General features: G+C 41.8%; 1 protein-coding gene across 2 annotated transcripts; it reads right to left on the bottom strand.

The window, feature by feature from the left end:
• nop14 (NOP14 nucleolar protein homolog (yeast)) lies at window positions 1–20,342 on the bottom strand. Of its 2 annotated transcripts, none has more exons than XM_030065952.1 (19): window positions 20,179–20,342; window positions 19,490–19,675; window positions 18,476–18,610; window positions 17,454–17,595; window positions 14,914–15,056; window positions 14,607–14,744; window positions 12,517–12,639; window positions 12,254–12,385; window positions 11,816–12,137; window positions 10,962–11,092; window positions 10,749–10,834; window positions 10,149–10,284; window positions 9,720–9,821; window positions 8,804–8,957; window positions 4,120–4,279; window positions 1,518–1,665; window positions 1,203–1,321; window positions 961–1,116; window positions 1–808 (listed from the first exon to the last, which is right to left on the bottom strand). In XM_030065952.1, the coding sequence occupies exons 2-19, from the start codon at window positions 19,670–19,672 to the stop codon at window positions 712–714; spliced, it is 2,607 nt and encodes an 868-aa protein (XP_029921812.1). In that variant the 5' UTR covers window positions 19,673–19,675; window positions 20,179–20,342; the 3' UTR covers window positions 1–711. The 2 variants fall into 2 exon arrangements, with proteins under 2 accessions (XP_029921812.1, XP_029921813.1); XM_030065953.1 differs by lacking the exon at window positions 20,179–20,342 and adding an exon at window positions 20,064–20,127.
• Between the last annotated feature and the right edge of the window lie 945 nt (window positions 20,343–21,287).

Here is a 21,287-nt window from a genome sequence, read left to right as displayed (position 1 = left end):
TAAAAACCGATGAGACTTTTATTATCTCAAATAGAAATTCCAGCCCGTTCTCTTGTGTACAAATAACACAACTTTATTTCAAATTCCATGTAGTGCACACACCATAGTCCAATATTGTGTGCAAGCAGTGCACCAATCCAGCAGCACGCCAAGGTGCGACAAACTGTGGTGGATGTTGACGGTCAAATACACCTTAACCATAACCTTTCCCTAACCCTAACCTTAACAAAGTAGTTTTAATGGCTAACATGACATCATGACCGTTCAAGGTGATTGGTGGGATTTGGATGCTCTTGTTCTCCACTGAGGTTAATGGGAGGGCTTGGCCTATCATCTGTTTGCAAAATTGGACTTTGGTGTATGCACCGCATGGGCTGCAAAGCAGAATTTCAGTCTTCTGCTGACTGACAATTCAACAACAGCATCTGGCAGTCCAGTCAAAGCAGTGGAAGACATGCCATTGACCTGACATATCAAGAATACAGTACACAGAATTCTTTACAAAATGTGTGACAATAAGGATATTGCATGTATCCTTTATTATTATAGAAAATAATATGCGATGTACAACAGAGTTTCTAGTTCCACAAGTTGCATTTGTGGATAAGGTGTCAGCCTTGAAGAGCTTAGCCTTGTCTCATCTGCAAGTTAGTGGGATACTTGCAGAGTGAAGTGAACAAATGAAGAAAATATTGCAGACGATGAAGCATTTCACTTCCTCTTCCTCTTCTTCAAGGCCTTCCACTCTCCCTCTTGAGTCGCCAAGCTGCCAAAAAGCTCCCTTACTTTCCTCTTCCTCTCTGCATCCCTGAAACACAGAGGAGAAAAAAATGTCACGGGTCCAGCAAAAACTAGAAACACACTATAACATATCATCCAACTCTTCTTCGTCATTAAAAACAAAAGGCGTCATCTATGATTTGGACTCCCCTCAATATTGAAACTGAGACCAGTACACACCTGCTCATGGTCTCAGTGAGCCTCTCTCTGGCCAGGAAGCGCGTGTCCTTCCTGATCTCTCGCAGAGCGCCCTTGAATTCTCTCTTGTACTTGTGCTTCAGCCGCTCCTTCTCTCTTTCCTCTTTGTTGCTCCCACGCTTCTTCCCGTAGTCCAGCCTGAGAAATATAAATGATACAAAACGGATGTAAAATCTGATACTCCCCAGCAAAAAGCAGCTGTTTCGTCACTAATTGTTACTTACACTTCAACAATCTTAGGGGTGAGCAGTTTCAGAGGAATAGGCTTCTTCTTTTCAAAAACCAATGGAGTGCGAGTCACAGGAGCGCTGCTGATGGCTGCCAGGATCTCACTGTGAAGCTCCTGAGACGCAAATAACGGGAAAAAAAAGTAGGAAAAGTAGGAAAATACAGGAGATTATTTACTGAGAGAGTCAGAGGCGGAGAGTGATGGTGGTGTCCCATACAATTCAGATAAAACCTAAAGCACATCCTCCTGTGCAGGGGTCACTTATCAGTTCACTGCTGCTAAATATCTGGCCTGAGACTCTGGCACCCACCTGCAAAAGCGCCGGGTAGGTTTGGACAGGAAGATGCTTTGAAAGCAGCGTTCCAATTGGCTGGAAGATGTGTGTAAAGGAGGTGAGCTCTTTATAGAGCAGGCAGCAGCGCTTCACCAGGTCCAGGCACGTAGACAGACACATCAGCCTACGGAGACACACACGCACATTATCAGTTATTTATTTGCTGTAATGTTTCGCTGGTTTTGAGAAATTTTGTTTTCTCCTGTTCTATTTTGTCTTAAATCAAGATTTCCTGAGAGAAAAAACGCCACAACAAAAAAAGATGGGGATGACATACTTTTTTTGACATATTTGAACGGTAGTACATGGAGAAAGAAATTAATTTAATTTCACAAAAGAAGCTCCTAGTGCCTTGTTATCATCTATATTATCCTATTGTGTTACCCAAAAGGGATAGTTCACCCCATTAAAAAAAAAAAAAAAAAAAAAAAAAAAAAAAACTGTTACATAGGACAATAATATTTTCCTCTCATCGTTGGATACTGGCTGGATGCTCCAAATGCAAACTGGTAACTTCCTGCAACTGAGGTGGACTTCCCACCCGATATGTGAAATAATATCAATTTTTTAAATAATAGGTGAACTATCCCTTTAATAATGCTGTCCAATATGGGTTGTATGAACTACAAGAGTTGTTAACCCTCACTGGCCCACAAGTCTAATTATGGGGGTGCGAACAAAGTGATGCATCTGTACATACAAATAACACGTGCACACACACACACACACACACACACACACACACACACAAACACACACACACACACAGTCTATCAGTCACTGAGTGCAAGCCACTGCCCTCCAGGGTCATGCAGCACACTGTCCTCGGCTACCGGTGGCCTTCTGTATCACCATGACTACAGGACTCTTGGCGCGCACACACACACAGCTGCTGGTGTGCGTCTGTTTTTGTGAAGCCTAAAGGAATGTGGAGCTTCCAACAGGACTGGGCTCACAGGTGTGAGGAGCAGGAGTCACATGCCTGTCGGTGTTGATGGGACTGGACCAGACTGGGCCTTAGTTCACTTCGTTTTGTATCAACAGTAAGAAATTACAGGTGAAATGGCTTCAAGAATGACAACTGCTGCATATACATGACTAAATTGAGCACTATACTTCTGTGGACTATAAATATTGTTCTAATACCAAGAGGACAAAGTTGCTAAATTAACTTTATGAGTAACTTTAAGAGAAACTAAACCCCAAATTGAGATCCCAGAGAATCCTGACCTTCTGTGGTGAGACGTGGGGTGCTTGGGCTTCGGAGGCTGGTGACATCACCTACCACCAAAGACCAAGCACCCCACTTTTCACCACTGAAGGTTGAGATTCACAGGGAATTGAATTAGAGGCTCAGTTTTTTTTTTCCTGGTGCAATTAGCTACATTAACATGACACAATTCATAGCTTTGTTTATTTTAGATACTAGCCGTCAAATGACATATGCTTGTTAACTACTTTCACTTTAACATGACTTAATTTTACTGTTTTTTTTGTTTTTTTTTTTAAAGACAAAATATATATGCGCACAAACTTTGCACAATCACATACTTGAGTCTGCTTTTCTGCAGCCTGTTTGCAGAGATCTGTGTTGGTTTTTTCCTGCTCAGGCTTTGCTTTGTGCCCACACACCAGCTGCTGTGTGAAACTGTGCTGGTCACTCATCAGAATCATAATAGTGGATCTCTCAAAACCCAGTCACACAGTTTGTACAGGTAAACACAATATGGTGGCTCAGCTTTTATTTTAACACGTTATTGGCTGTTGTAGAAGACCTGCCAGTCATGTAAAAATCCTTGACTATTCCTGCGGGACATGGCAGCTTTTTTTAAAGACATGTGGTAAAGTAGACCCAAACAGGAATAATGTTAAACACTTAATCTCAAAAAAATGGTTCCCAAACCATTACTTGACCCTTTGGTGAGTGAAACAGCAAGAAAACTGGAGGGTCCTGGTAGTTCCTCTCCAACCAGGCCACTGCCAGCAGATAGTGGCAGGTTTGCAGACTGTTGGCTAGATCTGTGTATATGCATGTTTGTGTGCTCCCATTCTGCCTTTATGAAAATATGAAAAATAAAACTCAATCTTTCTGACTCTAATATATTCCTGCCTGGCTGTAATGTTGGGTGGTTTTATTTGGGTCTTTATTGAACTCTTGTAGGCAGGGATTTCTCACGCTTCAGCTCCCTTCCTTTCTTCCAACTGTCCCTGTAATTGCCTGTTTCCAGGCAAGTGTTAACCACTGTTATTACACAGCTCTGCTGAATCCTCAGCTCTGACTGGCCAATGAATGCATTTCTCCTACTGCAGGATGCAAGACCATTGTTTTAAGTATAATCAGGTCACTCCACAGTCAAGACTGCATGGGTGGATTTTGTTTTTCTATCAGATTACCTCAAAACCAAGAGGCCATCAGACTCCTTACTTACTCTTTGCAGGCAGTCATACTGTTTAAACTGTTTTACTTGATTGTTTTGTGTGTTTTTGCCCTGTTTAGGCTTCCATTACCCCTCACTGCATGGATCCCCCCCTGCCCAGTCCCTGGTTATCTCCAGGTAGCCCTCCCTCCTAGTCCTACCTGTGGTGGTCTGTGTGCAGGTCATTTCTGAGCTCCAGGTTTTGGGTAGCCGACAGCGACAGGGTCTTCTTGCTCCAGCTCTTGCAGGACTCTGGGTCTGACAACACCAGCAGGTCACTGTATTTCCCTGATGGCCTAAAGGGCAACACCACAGAGTAACCTGCAAACACAACGTCAGAGTCTGTCAGCTCCACTTCGTCTTGGGGAACAGATTGTCTGGACTGCTGGAACTGAGAGAAAACTGACACAGAGGCACACTGTAACATTAGGAGTTCACTTTTTTATACAGCCGATCTTTGGAGATTCCTTTACTCCAGTGTGAGAGGCTGGCAGGATTAGATCACAACATTAACCAAATACTGTGACAGAGTGGCTTGTAAAAACAACTAGTCTAAAAAAAAAAAAAAAACAGATAGTGTGCAGTTAATGGGAGTGAATGAGAGAACATCATCAGATCATTTTGTCTGATGTAATTGCTAATGAGGTAAAGTGACATTTAGTGTGGTGTACCAGTGTGTGTGTATGTGTATGCTGCATTTCTGAAACCTCTTCCTCATAATACAGTGGACAGTGGCAGGATAAATATGAGGTTTTAGACATTTACTGTTCATTAATAAACTTTTTTTTTTAATCAAAATTTTATTTTCATTTTCAATTTGAATAACAGGAAGCATGAGTGAATAACACAGGGGCACAGGGAGATAAAATAACAAACCATAAACAAGAAAAAAAGAGGAAATAAAAATAAAAATAATTAATCTAAAAAAGCAAGGGCAATGAGAAACAATTTAAGAACACAAAGTAGAGAATTAAGAATAAAGCTAACCCATAATTAATAGGGGTGGTTAAAATAAATAAATAAATAAATAAATAAAAGTTCATTAAAAATAAATAACAATAATAAAAATAAATATTATAATTATTTAATAAAAATTAAATAATAAACTGTCTCAAACCACAACAAGTAAAAGTCAACATACCCTGAACTGAAAACTCCTCTTGAAAACTCCTGTGTGTGTGTGTGTGTGTGTGTGTGTGTGTGTGTGTGTGTGTGTGTGTGTGTGTGTGTGTGTGTATACAGTAAAAACTGGCAAAACACTGATGAAACACTACAAAAACACCAAAAGATGGAAATTCACTGTAGCCCATCTATTTCCACAGTAACCCAGTGATTCATCCCAAAACAACTTGGAACATTACACACACATCATCACACCAGCCTGCAGCTGTGACAAATGTGTAATCAGCCTGTAACTATGATTACAGCAGCCCATAATAGTTACATAAGTACACACACACACACACACACACACACACGCCTGTAATAATTACAGATCAAGGTGCAGCAAAATGCTTAAACACCCTGTGCATCAACACAGGGTCAAGAGGTTCAGTTCCCCTGCAACTCATTTCTCTTGGTCAGCTGGATGGAAAATTTGAAAAATGAGGCACAGCATATTTCTTTCTCCTACCTGACGCCTTTTCCTGCCTGAATACACTCACTGCAAAATGACATTTACCCCTAGCACAAGTGTTTCTACCACAGCCCTGTGTTGACTCCGACGCTGTGGATCACCAGGGGCCTCATGTATAAAGCGTGCGTACGCACAAAAACGTGGCGTACGCCCTTTTCCACGGCAAGGTTCAGATGTATAAAGAGTGAAATGAGCGTGGAAATGTGCGTTGCCTCACGCCAACTTCATAGCTGGCGTACGCACGTTACTACAGCTATTGTTCCTTTGGCGACACTTAGAGGTGATGCTGGGAAACTGTTGATAATATGAAAACAATTCGTCCCAGACACATGAACAATTAAAACTGATGAACAATTAATACACCCGCATGTCAAAGTGATGAAAATACCGGTTCCGTGGCCTGGTTCAACGCACGATTCATACATTCTGAGGGAGCAGACTACAAACTGGCACTGTGCGCGATAGGTGACTTCTTGGTGAGTAAATAATTTATTTGTTTAATTGTCCTGATATTAAGCCCCCTCATGCGCATTGAGCATGTGCGCCCCCAAATATGATCGTGTCTTCACAGCATCAGTACCAGTCTGTGGTTCAAGTTAGTGACTTGCTGTTTTTTGCTGGTTAAACTACAGCTTCAGAGCTTTCTGATTGTCACTGTGTGTGAAGTCCTCATGTCAATAGACCCGTGCGTCGGGCGCCCCGGTGGCTTACCGGCCAAGAGCGCGTACCGTACACCAAGGCTCAGTCCCGATCGCAGCGACCGGGGTTCGAATCCGGCCTCAGCTCCTTTGTTGCATGTCGTCCCCTGTTTATCTCTATTGTGACTATCAAATTAAGCAGAACTGCTAAAAAATAATATTAATAAACCCGTGCGTAAAGTGTGAAATGTCTTAATCATCCTCACCTTTTCCCCGGCGCACTTCTGCATTTATTTACAACTAGATCCGTGTAAGTGGTGTATAAAATTAACAAGCAATTAATGAATTCACATCTTACCCGGGAGGCCATTCGGCCCGGCAACATTTGATTTCAACCATTTAAAAGAGGCAAGGACACAGAATTCACGTATTCACCAATGCATTTAATTCAGCCTGTGTGCGCCTTTCCGACCCCACAGCACCGACAGCCCCACACACTCTCCCGCTCACTCCTCTTGCGTTTCGTGTTGGACAGCGTGCCAACATCTTTGCACGCCTACACTTCAGTGAGGAACGTCTCTAATTCACATTCCGTGAAATTTCTCTTTTTTCGGTCTTATTCATGTCACGGGTTGTAGTTTTCTGATCATGCAGAGAGGGCAATCTCAGGTGCCGGGCTCATTTAAATATGATTTGCATATTTAAATGGGGGCGTGGAAAGGGAGGGGTCAGGTACGCCAACATGTGCGCTCAATTCCACGTTGATCGGGATGTTCAAAGGAAATGTGCTTGGATTCATGTGTACGCACAGATTTATACATCTGGATTTTTTTGGGCGTACTCTGTTTTCTGGATTTGAGCGTACGCCATTTTCTAGTAGGAAATCCACGCAAGTCTTTATACATGAGGCCCCAGATCTCTTAGACCCTGTTCACTCTTTGTTTCGTGCACAGCTCTAAGTACAGGTGTGAACTAATTCTGGTGCAATGTGCCCTGGAGATGCATTATGATCTGATCAGTCAAACCACTTCCTGGGACGCACTGGGCTGCATCGCATTTGCAGTGTCATGTGTCCTGATGCATCCTTAACAATGGGGGGAAACCACCGAGTCACCTTCTGGAAGGAGTGTCTGAGTGCTAGCAGGGAATTCAAATTGAAATTTTCAGCTTGTTTCTCTTCCCTTTGCCATCTATAATGAGATGGCAGTGGTTTGGAATCGAAGAAGTAGTAACACCAAATCTGATTACAAGTAGTCACTGTATGTAAAATGCATTACTATGCAAGGTGTGAACAGTGGTCAGTCTCAGCTGTCCACTTTGGATCTGATCACCTGAGGCAGATGTTAAAGCCAAGTGTGAGCAGGACTTTATAAACAGGAACACTCTACAGCATTAACTTTCTGAATCACTGACCACTGTGTCTGGTAAACTCCTCAAGTTGACATAAAACTGTCCATGATATCAACTCTGACCATGTGTATGTGGTGTTACACTCCAGTTTGTTGCCAAAAGTGCTATGATGCCAAAAGGCCAATTATATGAGAGTGGCTTATTTTCCGGAGTGACTACAATGCACGCTATTCTCCACTGTCTCTGACTGACATTTGCTTATACAGCAACAGAAAAACACTGCACAGCGTGTACTGACACAAGTCTTCAGAAAGCCTTCATCTTCATAATTTACAGAGGCAAAGAAGCTGTCCTTATTGTTGTTGTGTAATCATAAAGGATATTTTCTAACAGCCCAATCATAGCCGTGTGGCTCACTTGTCAAAATAACTACTTGTCACAGAAGGCTTCAATGCGTGGTTGCAATTAAACTGAATCACAACGCTGGGCAAACAACTGAGCCTCATGCTGAGCGCAATGGACTCTGCATGAAACGACTTCAGGAACTCACACTGAGATCTAAAAACTGACAACAGCACAGCCTAATCTAGGGGCTGTGCTCCACTCACATCTTCTAGAGCGGAGCCTTCAATATGAAATGTAGAGTTGCAACCATCAGGAGAATAATTAATTCATTGCCAGATTATTTGATGATTTTGAAGAGGAAAATTTCCAAATTCTCTGATTCCAGCTTCTCAAATTTGAAATTTCTGGTTTCTAAAGTCTTCTATGACTGTAAACTATAAATATCTCTGGGTTGTGGACTGTTGGTTGGAACAAAACAAGACGTGTGACGTCACCTTGCTGTGGAAATTGTGACCATTTTCTGACATTTTATGAATCAAAAAACGAATCGATTAAGAGAGAGAAAATAAGTGACAAATTCATCAGTAATGAAAATAAGCATTTGTTGCAATTCTAATAAAATGCATGTAATATTGCTTTGTTGGTGAAAATGATTATCAAAATGGTCAATCTTAAAGTCAAATAAAGCTGACCAAAAATCAATTACAGACAGATTAACCAGCATTTTGTCTCAACATCCTCCCCTCAGATTATGATCTAGTCTGTTTATTAGTCACGGAAAACATGGAAATGTCCACTGTGTGCATGTCTATACTGTATTGCTGTGGTGTGTGTGTGTGTGTGTGTGTGTGTGTGTGTGTGTGTGTGTGTAGCTACCTATAGCAGTCTTGTCCGGCACAGCCAGATGTAGCGTTCCGGACAGGAAGTTGATGAGCTCCGGCAGGAAGCGCTTCGAGAGAGAGACGTACTCCAGTGCCAGGCAGCACAGCACCAAGCCTGATGTCACATCCTGCAATGATGTCACTGGGCACTGAGGCCATAAGGAATGCACACACACACACACACACACACACACACACACAAAAAAAAATACAGGATTAGTACTGAAATTTGAACATTACTTAGCACGCATATGTAAGACATTACATCAATTACACTAAAGTGGTGAAATTTTATACAAAAAGAATAATAAGATTTATTCAGACAGTTGAAAATATTTAAGATTTCAACTCATTATGCAAGAACTGAACTGGAGCTGTTACATGACACAACCATCACGTTTTCATTTACAATCTGTTCTCCACAAAATTAGCGTATGAACACTGAATGAATTAGACAGCGGCGGCGTCGCAACACAGAACTCTGAGGCTGAAACTGATCTGGAAAACAAAACCTACATCAAACAACTAAAAACTCGTGTGGTGTGGTGTGTGTGTGTGTGTGTGTGGCTCATCCAGAGATAACAGACAAACACAGACTGTTGACTGACGAGAGGATAACAACTGAATTCAAACAGAATATGAAATGATGAAATCCTGTTAAAGGCCACAGTACGAAAGTAGCCCCCCTACCACCCACCCAAAACACACACAAATACACACACACACACACACATGCACACATATACAGAGGTAGGTAGGAAAGCCAGCAAGCAAAGTGAGAGCAGGCAGATGAGGATTATGAGCATATAAACTACAAAGAGAATAGAAACAGTCTGCAGGTTTTTGATGGCCGAGGCAACACTGAGACACACACACACACACACACACACACACACACACACACAGTGTACCTTGGTAAGAGCCTGGCTGATGTAAAGCAGGGCTGGAGTAGTTACTGGGTGTCTAAAGTCGGAGGCAGGGAACAGCAAGGCTGTTACCTTCAGGTAGATAAGCTGGAAAAAAAATGCACACAAAATTGAATTTGTCACACAGAGAAAAAAAGACCTTTTCCAACAGATATGCTAACGTGACGCCAAGAGCAATGGTGAAACAACTGACTGAAATCAACAGTAAAGAAGAGAACATTTTATGCTGGGTCTGTGAAACCATAATGAATACTGAGCCAAATAACATTTACAACCTCTAAAGTCTCTGTTAATGACAGTAATATTCATTTATATCTGTAACACACCTTCATAAGAACAACTGGCCACTCCAGCTGCCCACAGGAGGGTCACTGTCATGTTATGTTTACCGTATTCACACAGGACCATACTCACCATGTCGAGTGAGGGGAAAGCAGTGCGCCCTTTGACCTCCAGCACCTCCTCCATGCTATGAGCACTGTCTCCCAGAATGCTTTGTATGTTTTTACAGGCTGCGTCCGGGAACATCTGGCACAGGGCGTATAGCTCCCTATGAGGGGACAAAAGACACGGGGCAGGGACAAAATCACAGGTTTAGATTTGAGGACGAAATCATGAAAAGCTGAACAATTAATCAAAATATTATCGAAACCACAGTATGGCCAAGTGCAATATCCACATCGCAGGAGCTGCAATTTTTTGATAAAGCTAAAATGTGTGACAAGGCATTGTTGCAAATAAAGTATTATGGTGCTAGAGAGACACCATGGCCTACAAATTGTATTTTCCAGATGTAAGAAAACATGTTTGGTAAAAACCCAAGCTACTTTTTCAGTGAAAATGAAAATTATAATGCAAAAATTATCATTCCTACTAAAATAATTACTTTATATTGGAAATCACAATGTTTTTAGATATAATTGCAATTTTTTAAATCATATCATTTGACTAATTTGACAACATATTTGAAAGGAGAGCTAACAGGCCAGACAGAAAGCAACAATGTGGACTCACGGTATGAGCTTATCTATGGTGGTGAGTTCAGGTGGACTCCTGCTGGCCAGTTCTCCAACGTACTCCAACAGGAAGCCAAAGAGTTTCTGACAAAAACATGAAGTATAAGCACGTCATACAACATTGAACGCAAAACAAACTCTGGTACAACTGGTTACACCTGTGTAACAGGTATGCAGAGGCGCAGAAAGCTGATCTAGTTCCTCCACAAACCTGCAGTTTGAGCTTGTTGCCCACAGCCAAACTGGGGTGGTTGCACTTCTGAGTCCTGGCCACTATGAGGCGCTGGTTGTCGGGGGAGTGGCCATGGAGCAGATCCTTCAGGTCACTGTAGGTCTCTGGGGCTAGTAGAGGTGTGAACACATGTGCTGAAGTCACCTGAGCTTTATTTATAATTCTTACACCTGTAAAGTCTCTATTTGTGACGCTTATGAGGACAAACAGGGAATAGAGGTCAGTTCCGATGCAAAAAGTGAGTTTGTGCAAAATGAGAACAGAGAGTACCCGTCAAACAGAGGATGAGACTCCTCCTTAGCTGTTCCACTAATAATAACTTACTAACAACCAACAGTCATGATTTTTGCAGTGGCACTGAGGCCTCAGGGGAGGGGACGCAGGGTTTTGTGATCCACACAGAACCCTCACCACAAACCCTCACCATGGCAACTACTGACAACACGTGTAGCTTATCTGACAGGACTTGGGGCCCCAATTTGTTGCAACACGACTCCATAAGGACCGAGTCTGACAGCTGCTGCCACCCAGTACCGGGCATCAGTGGCTCCCACACAGTTTCACATTAACTCAGAGCCGGTGTTGTTCCTCGGGGTTGTGGCAGCTAAGTCACGGACGTGGGCCAGTGCCTTCTCTCTCAAAAACTCACCTCGCACGCCGCCTGTACTTTTGAAAGTGGAGATGGGGTAGGTGTGAAATATCAAGTGTATTGTTCCTAACACCAAACTGACTGACCAACACATAATCCCTGCTTCCCAGCCAGGCAAAAGTCACATTTTCTTACATTTTTTATACATATCTGTATATACATTTTGATGTATGACATCATTTACCTCTAAATGTGTATGGTAGCTCTGCTTTAGCTGCCTCCTGCTGGGCCTTCATCTCCTCTTTGGTCAGACTCTTCTTTGGTTTGGTGCCACTTTGTTTCTCCTGCTCTTCTTTTTCCTCTTCCTCGCTCTCTTGCTCAGAGTCCAGGTCCGAGTGACCATCCTCTTCCTCACTGCTGCCCTCTTCCTCCTCCTCTTCCTCCTCTTCTTCCCCCTCCTCTTCCTCTTCCTTATCCTCCTCCTCTTCACCACTTTCTCCCTCTTCATCATCCTCATCTTCATCTTCATTATCATCCGACCCTTCATCCATGTTCCATTTTCCATCCTAGCCATAAAAAAGAAATGCAGATTAAATAAATCTTATATCAATAAATGCACGAGTCCTTTGTTCTAAGAGGATGTAAAGTAAAAGATACTACACAAAATGATGTTGCCTCTCACCTCATAAGCCAGGGTCTTTTTGTCCTCCTTATCCAGGATGAAGCCGTCATTGAGGTCATCAGCAGACATGTGGCTGTGACTCGGCGCGCCGTCCTCTGCCACTTCTCCCATCATCCTCCTCAGACGGTCAGCCTGCGCAAAAAGAGCCACATGGAAACAAACTTCACACAAGGACACTATTTATTTATTACTGGCAAATGAATAAAAACAACAGCTGCAAACAAGATTAGGAAAAGCTCCGTGCTGCGATGGCGTTTACAGACCTCCAGTTTCTGCAGCCTCTCTGTCTCTTCCCGGGCCAACTCCTCTGGGGTTTTCAACTTCTCCGAGGGCTGCGCCTTCATCTCAAAGCCCAGCTCCCTCACCATCATGTCGTATTCATCCAACTGGAATACAGAAAAAGAAAGGAGAAAGAGAACAAGAAGGACATTATATAAGACCCACTGTTACTCACGGATAGGGCTGGGCAATATATCGATATTATGTCACAACTGTGATACAAGACTAGATACGGTCTGGGATTTTGGATAGAATAATATCGGGATCTGACATATGTTTTATCTTCTCTTATAAGCTTGTTCTTGCCTGCTTGGTCATCATGTGCACATTACTAATGACTATTTATCAAAAAAAAGACTGAGTAAATATTTTGTGAGTGCACTAATAATCATCCCTACCACCACCACAATACTGATGTTAACATATTCAGTCAAAAATATTGTGTTATTAGATTTTGTTCATATTTCCCAGCCCTAGTGACAAATTGAATTTCATGCAGCTGGCAAAAATCAACACATCATCACTACAGCAGTTACTTAATAGCACCCATTAGTGTTAAGCAATAACACAAATACACTGGTAATGAGCAATGAGCTAAATCCTTTGTTGGTAGATTTAGGTTTTTTCACTGGTTTAAAGGTCTTCAGGGTTTCACATTGATGTGTTGAACTGTGGCAGTGAACCACAGGCTCATCTCTAGCACGCTACCAGAATGCCAGCAAAGCCGCTGCACAATAAAAATTCGATGACTGTATAGATGCATAAAACTGACATAAATCAATTTCTATTACCTTGCAGGCATGAATCACATTCTCACCGTAATCCGCTCTCAGCCATGAAAACAAAAGTGAAACTTGCTCCCAACAAGTTTGCAAAATGTGTTTATAATGAATAATAATATAATAATAATACATTTTATTTGTAAAGCGCTTTTCATAAAAGAATCTCAAAGTGCTACAAAAAACTAAAATAACATAACAAAAACACAATGGTGTCTGTAAACAGTAACAGATGCTTTTAAATTATTAGAGATGATATGTAAAAATGCTCAATACTCAGACTGAAAGTTAATCAGTACAGTGGGAATACAAGGATATTGTCCTGTTCAGCATTAGTTTCTACTGGACACACTGCCATGGCAAGTCAGGACCATTAATTTGTTCATAACAATCTGCAATTGATGGACTGACAGTTGGAAAATTTTGTTTCCATACAGACTTCAGTGCAAATTTGGCCCCCACCCCACAGTCACTGCATGACAAGAACAAACCCCACTGGTGTGAGACTGTGCTGAAGGTCATCCTGTCTTTAACAGAATGGCAGATCAACACTCTTGTCATTCACGCAAAACAACTGTCAGTAAATGTGGCAAATGGAGTGGTTACACTAAGTTGTTATGAGTCAGACAGCAGAACCAAGAAAACTTAAAGGTGCTTATGCAGATTTTTCAAAATCTTACAACTGGTTGTTTCATAATGAAGAGTGTCGTGACAGTCTAATCAGTCAATCACCAATCCAACCTCTGCATTAAAAAGTTCACAGCAAATATACACGGTACATTCCTGAAGCAGCAACAGTTTTTAAGGCTACATGACCTAGCGGCCGTTTGTGAATGAATCATAGCTTTCATCCAGTTGTTACATATTAGCATGTGCTTGATGACTGAGGTGCTTACTCACCGACTGCATTATGCATGAAAAGTTCTTCACTGCAGCAGAATAGACTGTGCTTTCTTTTCGGTGCATTAAACTGGTTCTAATCTGTAATCATGGGCTGTGAAATTCACAATATGTCAAAAATGAACTGTCAGTGCCAGATGGATGACAAGCCAGTGATTGTGTACTTTACCGCTAGAGTGGGTGACGTCAGACGACTTGTAGGCAGTGACATTCCTGCTCTAGCGGTGCAAACACAATCACTGGGACAGAATTTTATTAAAAAACATAGGCTTGTTCTGCACTATCCACAGCTACAATTCAAGTCAAACATCCATATAAACCAGCAAAACGCTCAGCAGCCTCTGCTGAATCCAGCCACACTCAGTGGATGTGGATGTAGCCTGTAGTGATGCTACCTTGGGTTTCTGCTCCTGCTTGTCAGCGTGGTCGGCTTTGGGCGCCTTATGTGCCATCAGGGCCTGGATGCTCTTCCATTCCTGGTCGAGCTTCTCTGTCAGCTCTTGCGCCTCCTCCTTCTGCACTTGCCGTTCTCGCTGAGGAAGACAGACATTTATGAAGTTAATCATCAGAACCATAAACCACATCTCAGCCAGCATAGGACTCACATTACCCGTCAGTAAAATATCCAAGTTAGCGACATATTAAAGCTTGGCACGGACCAAACTTTGGACTGTACGTGCTTCCATCATATCAGCAACTCACCTTCTCCTTTTTGGACTTCTGGATGAGCTCCTCAATGAGCTCCTGTCTGGATTTGGCCTTCTGGCTCTCCTCCTCCTGCTCCCCTGACGTTTTCTTTCTCAGGAGGCCCCCACCTCCTCCAAAGTGGGAGGCAGTCAGCTCAGCTGGGCGAGAGAGACGAGAAGAAACACTTTTAGTCACTGTTTCGTGCCAGCTTTGTCACTGAGCACACACACACAGTGAGCTGAGCATTTTACAACCTCCCCAGGAATACAGAGAGAGAGAAAAAGACAGCCTTCACATGTTGTCTGGGCTTTGTATTGTGGCAGCACAAAGATAGGAGCTTCACAAATGATCCTTTTGTCATTGCTAGATATTTTCCTCTTATTGTGAAATTGTTAGACAGATACCCTTTTATAGATATTTTCCAACTAGTTGTGCAAGGTGTTGATCCAAAGACGTTGGGTGGCAAAGACAGAGGAAGAAACAGACACACACACACACACACACACACACACACACACACACACACACACACACACACACACACACACACACACTAAACTGCACAATGATCTATGTTAAAACCCAACTATCCATTTGTCACTGATTCATGACACAATACAATATGATACTTAATTTCTCTGGAACCTGCACTCTTAGTAATGTAGTTTCACAAGCGCAGTTTCAGACAGTTGCTCATACATACATACACTCAAACATTACACACACTTCACCTGTCACATCTACAGAACATGTACAATCCTGATGGATACATAACATATAACACAGCCTGACCTGAGTGAAAGTCACCTTGTCCAACACCCTGAACGTCGACAAGTCAAGGTTTTTCAACTGACTGCTCTATCAGCTCTCAGAAAACTGCGCTTTTATTCCAAAGGGGATGCACATTTTGTTTTTTTTTTCTTCTTGTGTATTTTTTCAGCCTCAAAGTCAGCTCTACCACTCAGCTGAGATTCTGATAAAGGGTTAAATCTGTTGAGTCTACATTGTGGGACCCTGTGCCGCTTTCCAGATGGTACTGGCTGGTTGACAAAATGCAACACATTAAATAGTGAGAAAAGAGGACAAGGCTGACGCCTGAGAAAAGGCAAATCAGGCCCTTATAAATATTAATAACTGAGCTGTGATGAACCTCAACTCTTTACAACCTACCTTGTTGATTTTTTCACCTCCATTCTCATGCTTCTTGCTTCTTTTGCTCCTTCTCTCTTCCTACATCTCATTCTCTTTTACAAGCATCATCTTCTCCCTTAGTAAATCTAAGCCCTGCTAACTAAGCCTCTCTCCCCTCTTCTTGGAGTCCAGGCCATGCTGACCTGGGATAAGAGGCCATTATTTTCATCCAGTAACAAAAAAAAAAAAAAAAAAAAAAAAAAAAACAGCAGCAATGGGCAACTGGAAATTCTCTTTATAATTTTGTGCCAGTTGCTTCTCATTGATTTTAGTTTGGCTTTTAATTCAATCCAGCCACATATCCCTCTGAAGAAACAAGTGGAGCTGGATGTAAATCTGTTTTTAATTAAATGGTATCACTCCTTCCTCTCAACCAGGTCACAGCAGGTGAGATTCAACTCTGTCCTCTCCAGCACAGCCGTAAGCAGCACAGGGGCTCCCCGGGGGTACATTAGTTCACCTTTTCTTTTTATATTGTATATGAACGACTGTGTCAGCTCTCAGCCTAATCAATATGTAGTAAAGTTCTCAGATGACACCGTTATCCTCAGTTTGCTTACAAACAACTCAGATAGCCACACAGCTGCTGTGGACAAGTTTGTAGACTGGTGTGATATTCATAAACTGCATATAAATACATGTAAAAATGGCTGAGCTGCTGTTAGACCCCAGATCAGCAGGTGACAGGCATCCTGTGGTCATACACAGCAACAAAATTAAACAGGTGACCTCTGTCAAGTATCTGGGTGTGCACATAGGTAGCAACCTTAGCTGGCGCACACAGGTGGCTAGTGTTTGTGCCAGAATCCATCAGCGCCTCCACTTTCTCAGACGACTCTGTTTGTTTGGTTTCTGCAGAAACATAATGTTGACCTTCTACTGTGCAACCATTGAGTCCATTCTTAGATGCGGTATCACCTGCTGGTTTTGGTAACCTCACAGTCAAATCCAAATCTCAAATACATCACCTGGTGAAGATAACAAGTGAGATCATGGGTACCCCTGCCCCACTCTCTCCACAAGACCTGTTTGAGCAGGCCACCATCAGACAGGCAAAAAACATCCCATCTGACCATTTGCATGGACTGTTTTCAGAGTATGTACTATTGAACTCAGGGAGGAGCTACAGGGTTCCTCTGTGCAAGCATAACCACCTAAAACACTCGTTCATCCCCCTCTCTATTAAGTTTTTTAACGAGCAGTTTGCTGGGGGTGAGAGTGAACAAAAGAGGCCCCTAAGGCCAAGGTAAGTGTCAAAGCTCTGTTAAAGTCTAAAGATTGGAAATGAAGACTTGCTGATGAGTGAGATGAGTGAACAGCCTTAAACACAGGGATGTCAGCTGCTAGACTCTGACAGCACTCACCTGACAAAAGGCCTTTCTCTTCGGGCTCATCATCGCTGTCCACGACGTCGTGGAATTTCTCGATTTCAGCCAACGACTGGCCGTAATGAGTTAGCTCCTCGTCTTCATTGAGGTTGTACATGTCTTTCTTTTCATGTACACGCTGAAAAAAAAAGTTAATGGAAGGCTTGAAGCTAATAGACTTTGAGGTAGAGACTCAACGACAACAAAAAAGTATTCAACACTTGGGGAAGCTCCTTTTGGTAATACTGTACTGGATAATGGACTTTTTCCAGGGCATAAAACTTTGTTTAACTTATGGGAAAGAACTTCAAGAGATGCAACTACACCGTACTACTCTAAATACACGTAACAATTGTCCTAATACTTGGTGTACTTATAAGCTAATAACAACACAAAGTGTAAAAATGCAATGCAGCAATGAATAACCGTCATAATAATTCAAAGGCCACATCCCTTATAGTATTACTAGTATTCAAGTTAGTGGGTGGAACTCTTTTGCACACACCTACATTGTTATTTAAGGCAAAAAAAGATTATAAACTAGAGAGAAGGTCATGGAGTTTTATTAGTCACAGAGCTACACTAACTGCATATCTGAGACGCAAGCTTTTTGATAGTGTCAACACTTCGATGGTTGATGAGCTGACCCTTTTACAGCCAAGATTAAATCAGTGGCGACAAAGCACTGGCTTGTCTCACTGCATTTAGCTTTAGGTAGTGTCTGCTGGTAGATACTTTGGATATTTGGGAAAAAGCCAACAACAAAGATGAGCCGGGGAGAGCGGTGGCAACAGAGCTGATGGGACTCCGGCATCATCACCAAAGAAAGGAATTAAACCAGTTCATGTAACATGTCACAGGGTCAGTGGTGTGAAACTTAAACTTAGATATCAGGTAATATTACATTAAACCAGCATGAATGCCAAGCTTGTTCTACTGAGAGATCAAAGGTTATATACGCCTGTAACTGTTTCCTGAATTTTAGGCAGTGAGTAAACATGCAACATCGCTTGACTGACCTGTCTCTCCAAAGCAAACCTCTGCAGGATTTTGTCCTCTGGTGCCATCTTGGGATCGTACTCTCCAAAGCGTCGGTCGATGAACTTGTTAGACTTGGATTTCTGTTTGTACTCCTTCAGAAGGGTATCCTTTCTCTGTTGACCAAAGATTAAGAGGAATTTATAATCTCATGTCCACTCCTTCTCGTTCACACACACACACACACACACACACACACACACACACACATTCAGAACAGCATTCCAGCGTTCTGCAGAGCTCAAACAGATGGTGAAATGATGTAATCTTAGTGTAAAAATCACACATTTGTGCCCTTTAAATGCTGAGTTTGATCTAAGATGCATCACTGAACATCATTCTGGTTTGAATGACCAGACTGACTTCTAGCCCCTTTTAAAAAGATTAAAAAAAAAAAAAAAAAAAAATCCAATTCATGATATTTACTAATTTCTTAAATAGTAAGTAATGACAACACAAAATATGATATGCTATAATATGAAACCTAATTGTTTTCAATAGGCGGCAAATTCAATATTCATTCTAAAAAGCATTTTTAGTAAAAATTATCTCAGGATCACTTTGTTTTGATTTCCTTGCCAAGGCCCTAACACCAAAAATATATAATATATAATATTTACTTAAGAAACATCCTATCTGTTATTCTTTATTTGGATCCCAATTTGCTTTCAGAAAGTCTAATCTAATATTCCTAGTATCCACGCAAAAACAGCAATAATAAAAACAAGTAGTAATTAAAGTAACACATAAAGAAAAAAACAAGCCAAATGTAAAGATCAGTAAATCAGTAAAATAACTCAACATATGAAAAACACAACCCATGATGACAACAGAAATGAAATTGTCAAATACATAAGAAACAAAAAATAAAAACAATCAAAGATTCTGAGACAGGAAAAAACACACTAATATTGATCAGAAATTCATCCCATTCAATGACCAACCATCAGAGATCATAAGTGCAGGTAGCTGCTCCAGACATTTCCAGCTCTTACCTTGTTGTTGGCTTTGGATCGAGACACACCCGGCAGACCCACATCATGCTTGGACTTCCTCCCCAAGACATCAAACTTCTTCCTGTTGATCTTGACCTCAAAGGGGTTGTTCTTGATCTCAGCAGAGGTCTTGGTCTTGCGAACCTTGTCAGCAAGGCTCTTCTTTTTCGGTGCCTTGCCCATGATCTGCAGCAGAGCAGGGAGCAGGGGTCAGTGAGCTTCTTCACACAGGGTGACTCTCTGAGCATGGCTGCTAAACCCATATGAGACTGCAATGCATTTGCAGAGTCTTCACAAACTCTTGTAGCAAGCTAAAGACTATACTTGCTCATTATTCTGCTTCATTCAGTCTTTGATTTGCAGATTCCTGACTGGGATTCTGCTGCTATCGCGATGCAACACTCCTCACCTGGATCAGTTTCGATAGTATCATTTAGCTATGGAGATACATGCTAGGTTCATGAGTGGCTATAACATGAAAATGGTTAGGCAAATGTCTTATAATGTCCATATTATGATAAACAGTTGGACACTATTATTAATAACAAGAAAAGAAAGACAAGTTTGGTCCTACCTGACTTGAACAGCTATCGCTCGCTAACACTAAGCTAGCATTTGTAGCTCACCACTGTCAGCTGAATAGTAAACAAACCGCTGCCGTTTCCCTCCCGGCGCGGTGGACGGCGTACCTTACGTAACTTACGTCCAGACAGAGGAAACCATGGAATTGAACCGCCGTGCCAAAACTACCTTTAACATACAGTAAATGTATTTCTTTTACTGTCCACGTTTATTCACTGAGAGAATCCAGCGTGCAGTGAGTTTGGGGTCAAAGTTGACACAGGGAGCCGCGAGGGAGGGACTTCCGCTGGGACTTCCCCACAGCGCCCCTAGCGTCGGAGGGATGTCCACCCCCCCCCCCCCCCCCCCCCCCCCCCCCCCCAAAAAGGTTTAAAATCAGTCATTTATACTTAATCAGGAAATTAAAGAAGTGAAAAGTCAGATTTATGTGTGATGTCCTAAAATGTAGAAAAATTGCCATAGTAGTAGTAGTAGCAGCAGTAGCAATAATAATAATAATAATAATAATAATAATAATAATAATGATAATAATAGTCTGCCACCTACAAAATAGACGCTTTACCGTTCCATTTCTGTACAGCTGCTGCAGTAAAGTTGTGACAGGACCTCCACATGTACCAACCACACTAATAAAAACAGTGAAATCTTAAGAATAAGTTGGACAGTGCACAGGTCTACTGTCTACTGCCAGAATTTCCCTGGTTGGGATCAATAAAGTATATCTATCTATCTATCTATCTATCTATCTATCTATCTATCTATCTATCTATCTATCTATCTATCTATCTATCTATCTTATCTGCAATATGGAAGCAATATGATAAATCAGAGGAAAATGCACCATCAGGCTATTGGGTTCTTTCTCTCTCTCTGGAGGACACAAACATTTCCCTGGAGTGAAAGTTGGCTGAATCAGTGGAAGCCTTGAAATGCTCCCTCAAAATTTGTTAGGTCTCACTATTACATCTTATTCAGGTTTTATCCCACTTGAATAAATTATTACCTACATCAATCAGTTTATTACTATCTACCTGCCTGCCTACATATATCTGTAGAAAAAAGTGGGTAAAAGAATCTGTGTAGATAATGTCTTAATGGTTGTTGACTACTACAATAAATAAAGGTTTACAATATGAACACTGGACTCAATCAACCAATGTTTTCAATATGACAAACTGACAATCTAGAGACTACAATCAGACAAATTCAGACAAAA

The sequence above is a fragment of the Myripristis murdjan genome, chromosome 12, assembly GCF_902150065.1.
Source record: "Myripristis murdjan chromosome 12, fMyrMur1.1, whole genome shotgun sequence".
Taxonomy (NCBI): domain Eukaryota; kingdom Metazoa; phylum Chordata; class Actinopteri; order Holocentriformes; family Holocentridae; genus Myripristis; species Myripristis murdjan.
Note: the sequence above shows the minus strand (reverse complement) of the source record. Positions and strands in the feature narration are given on the sequence as shown.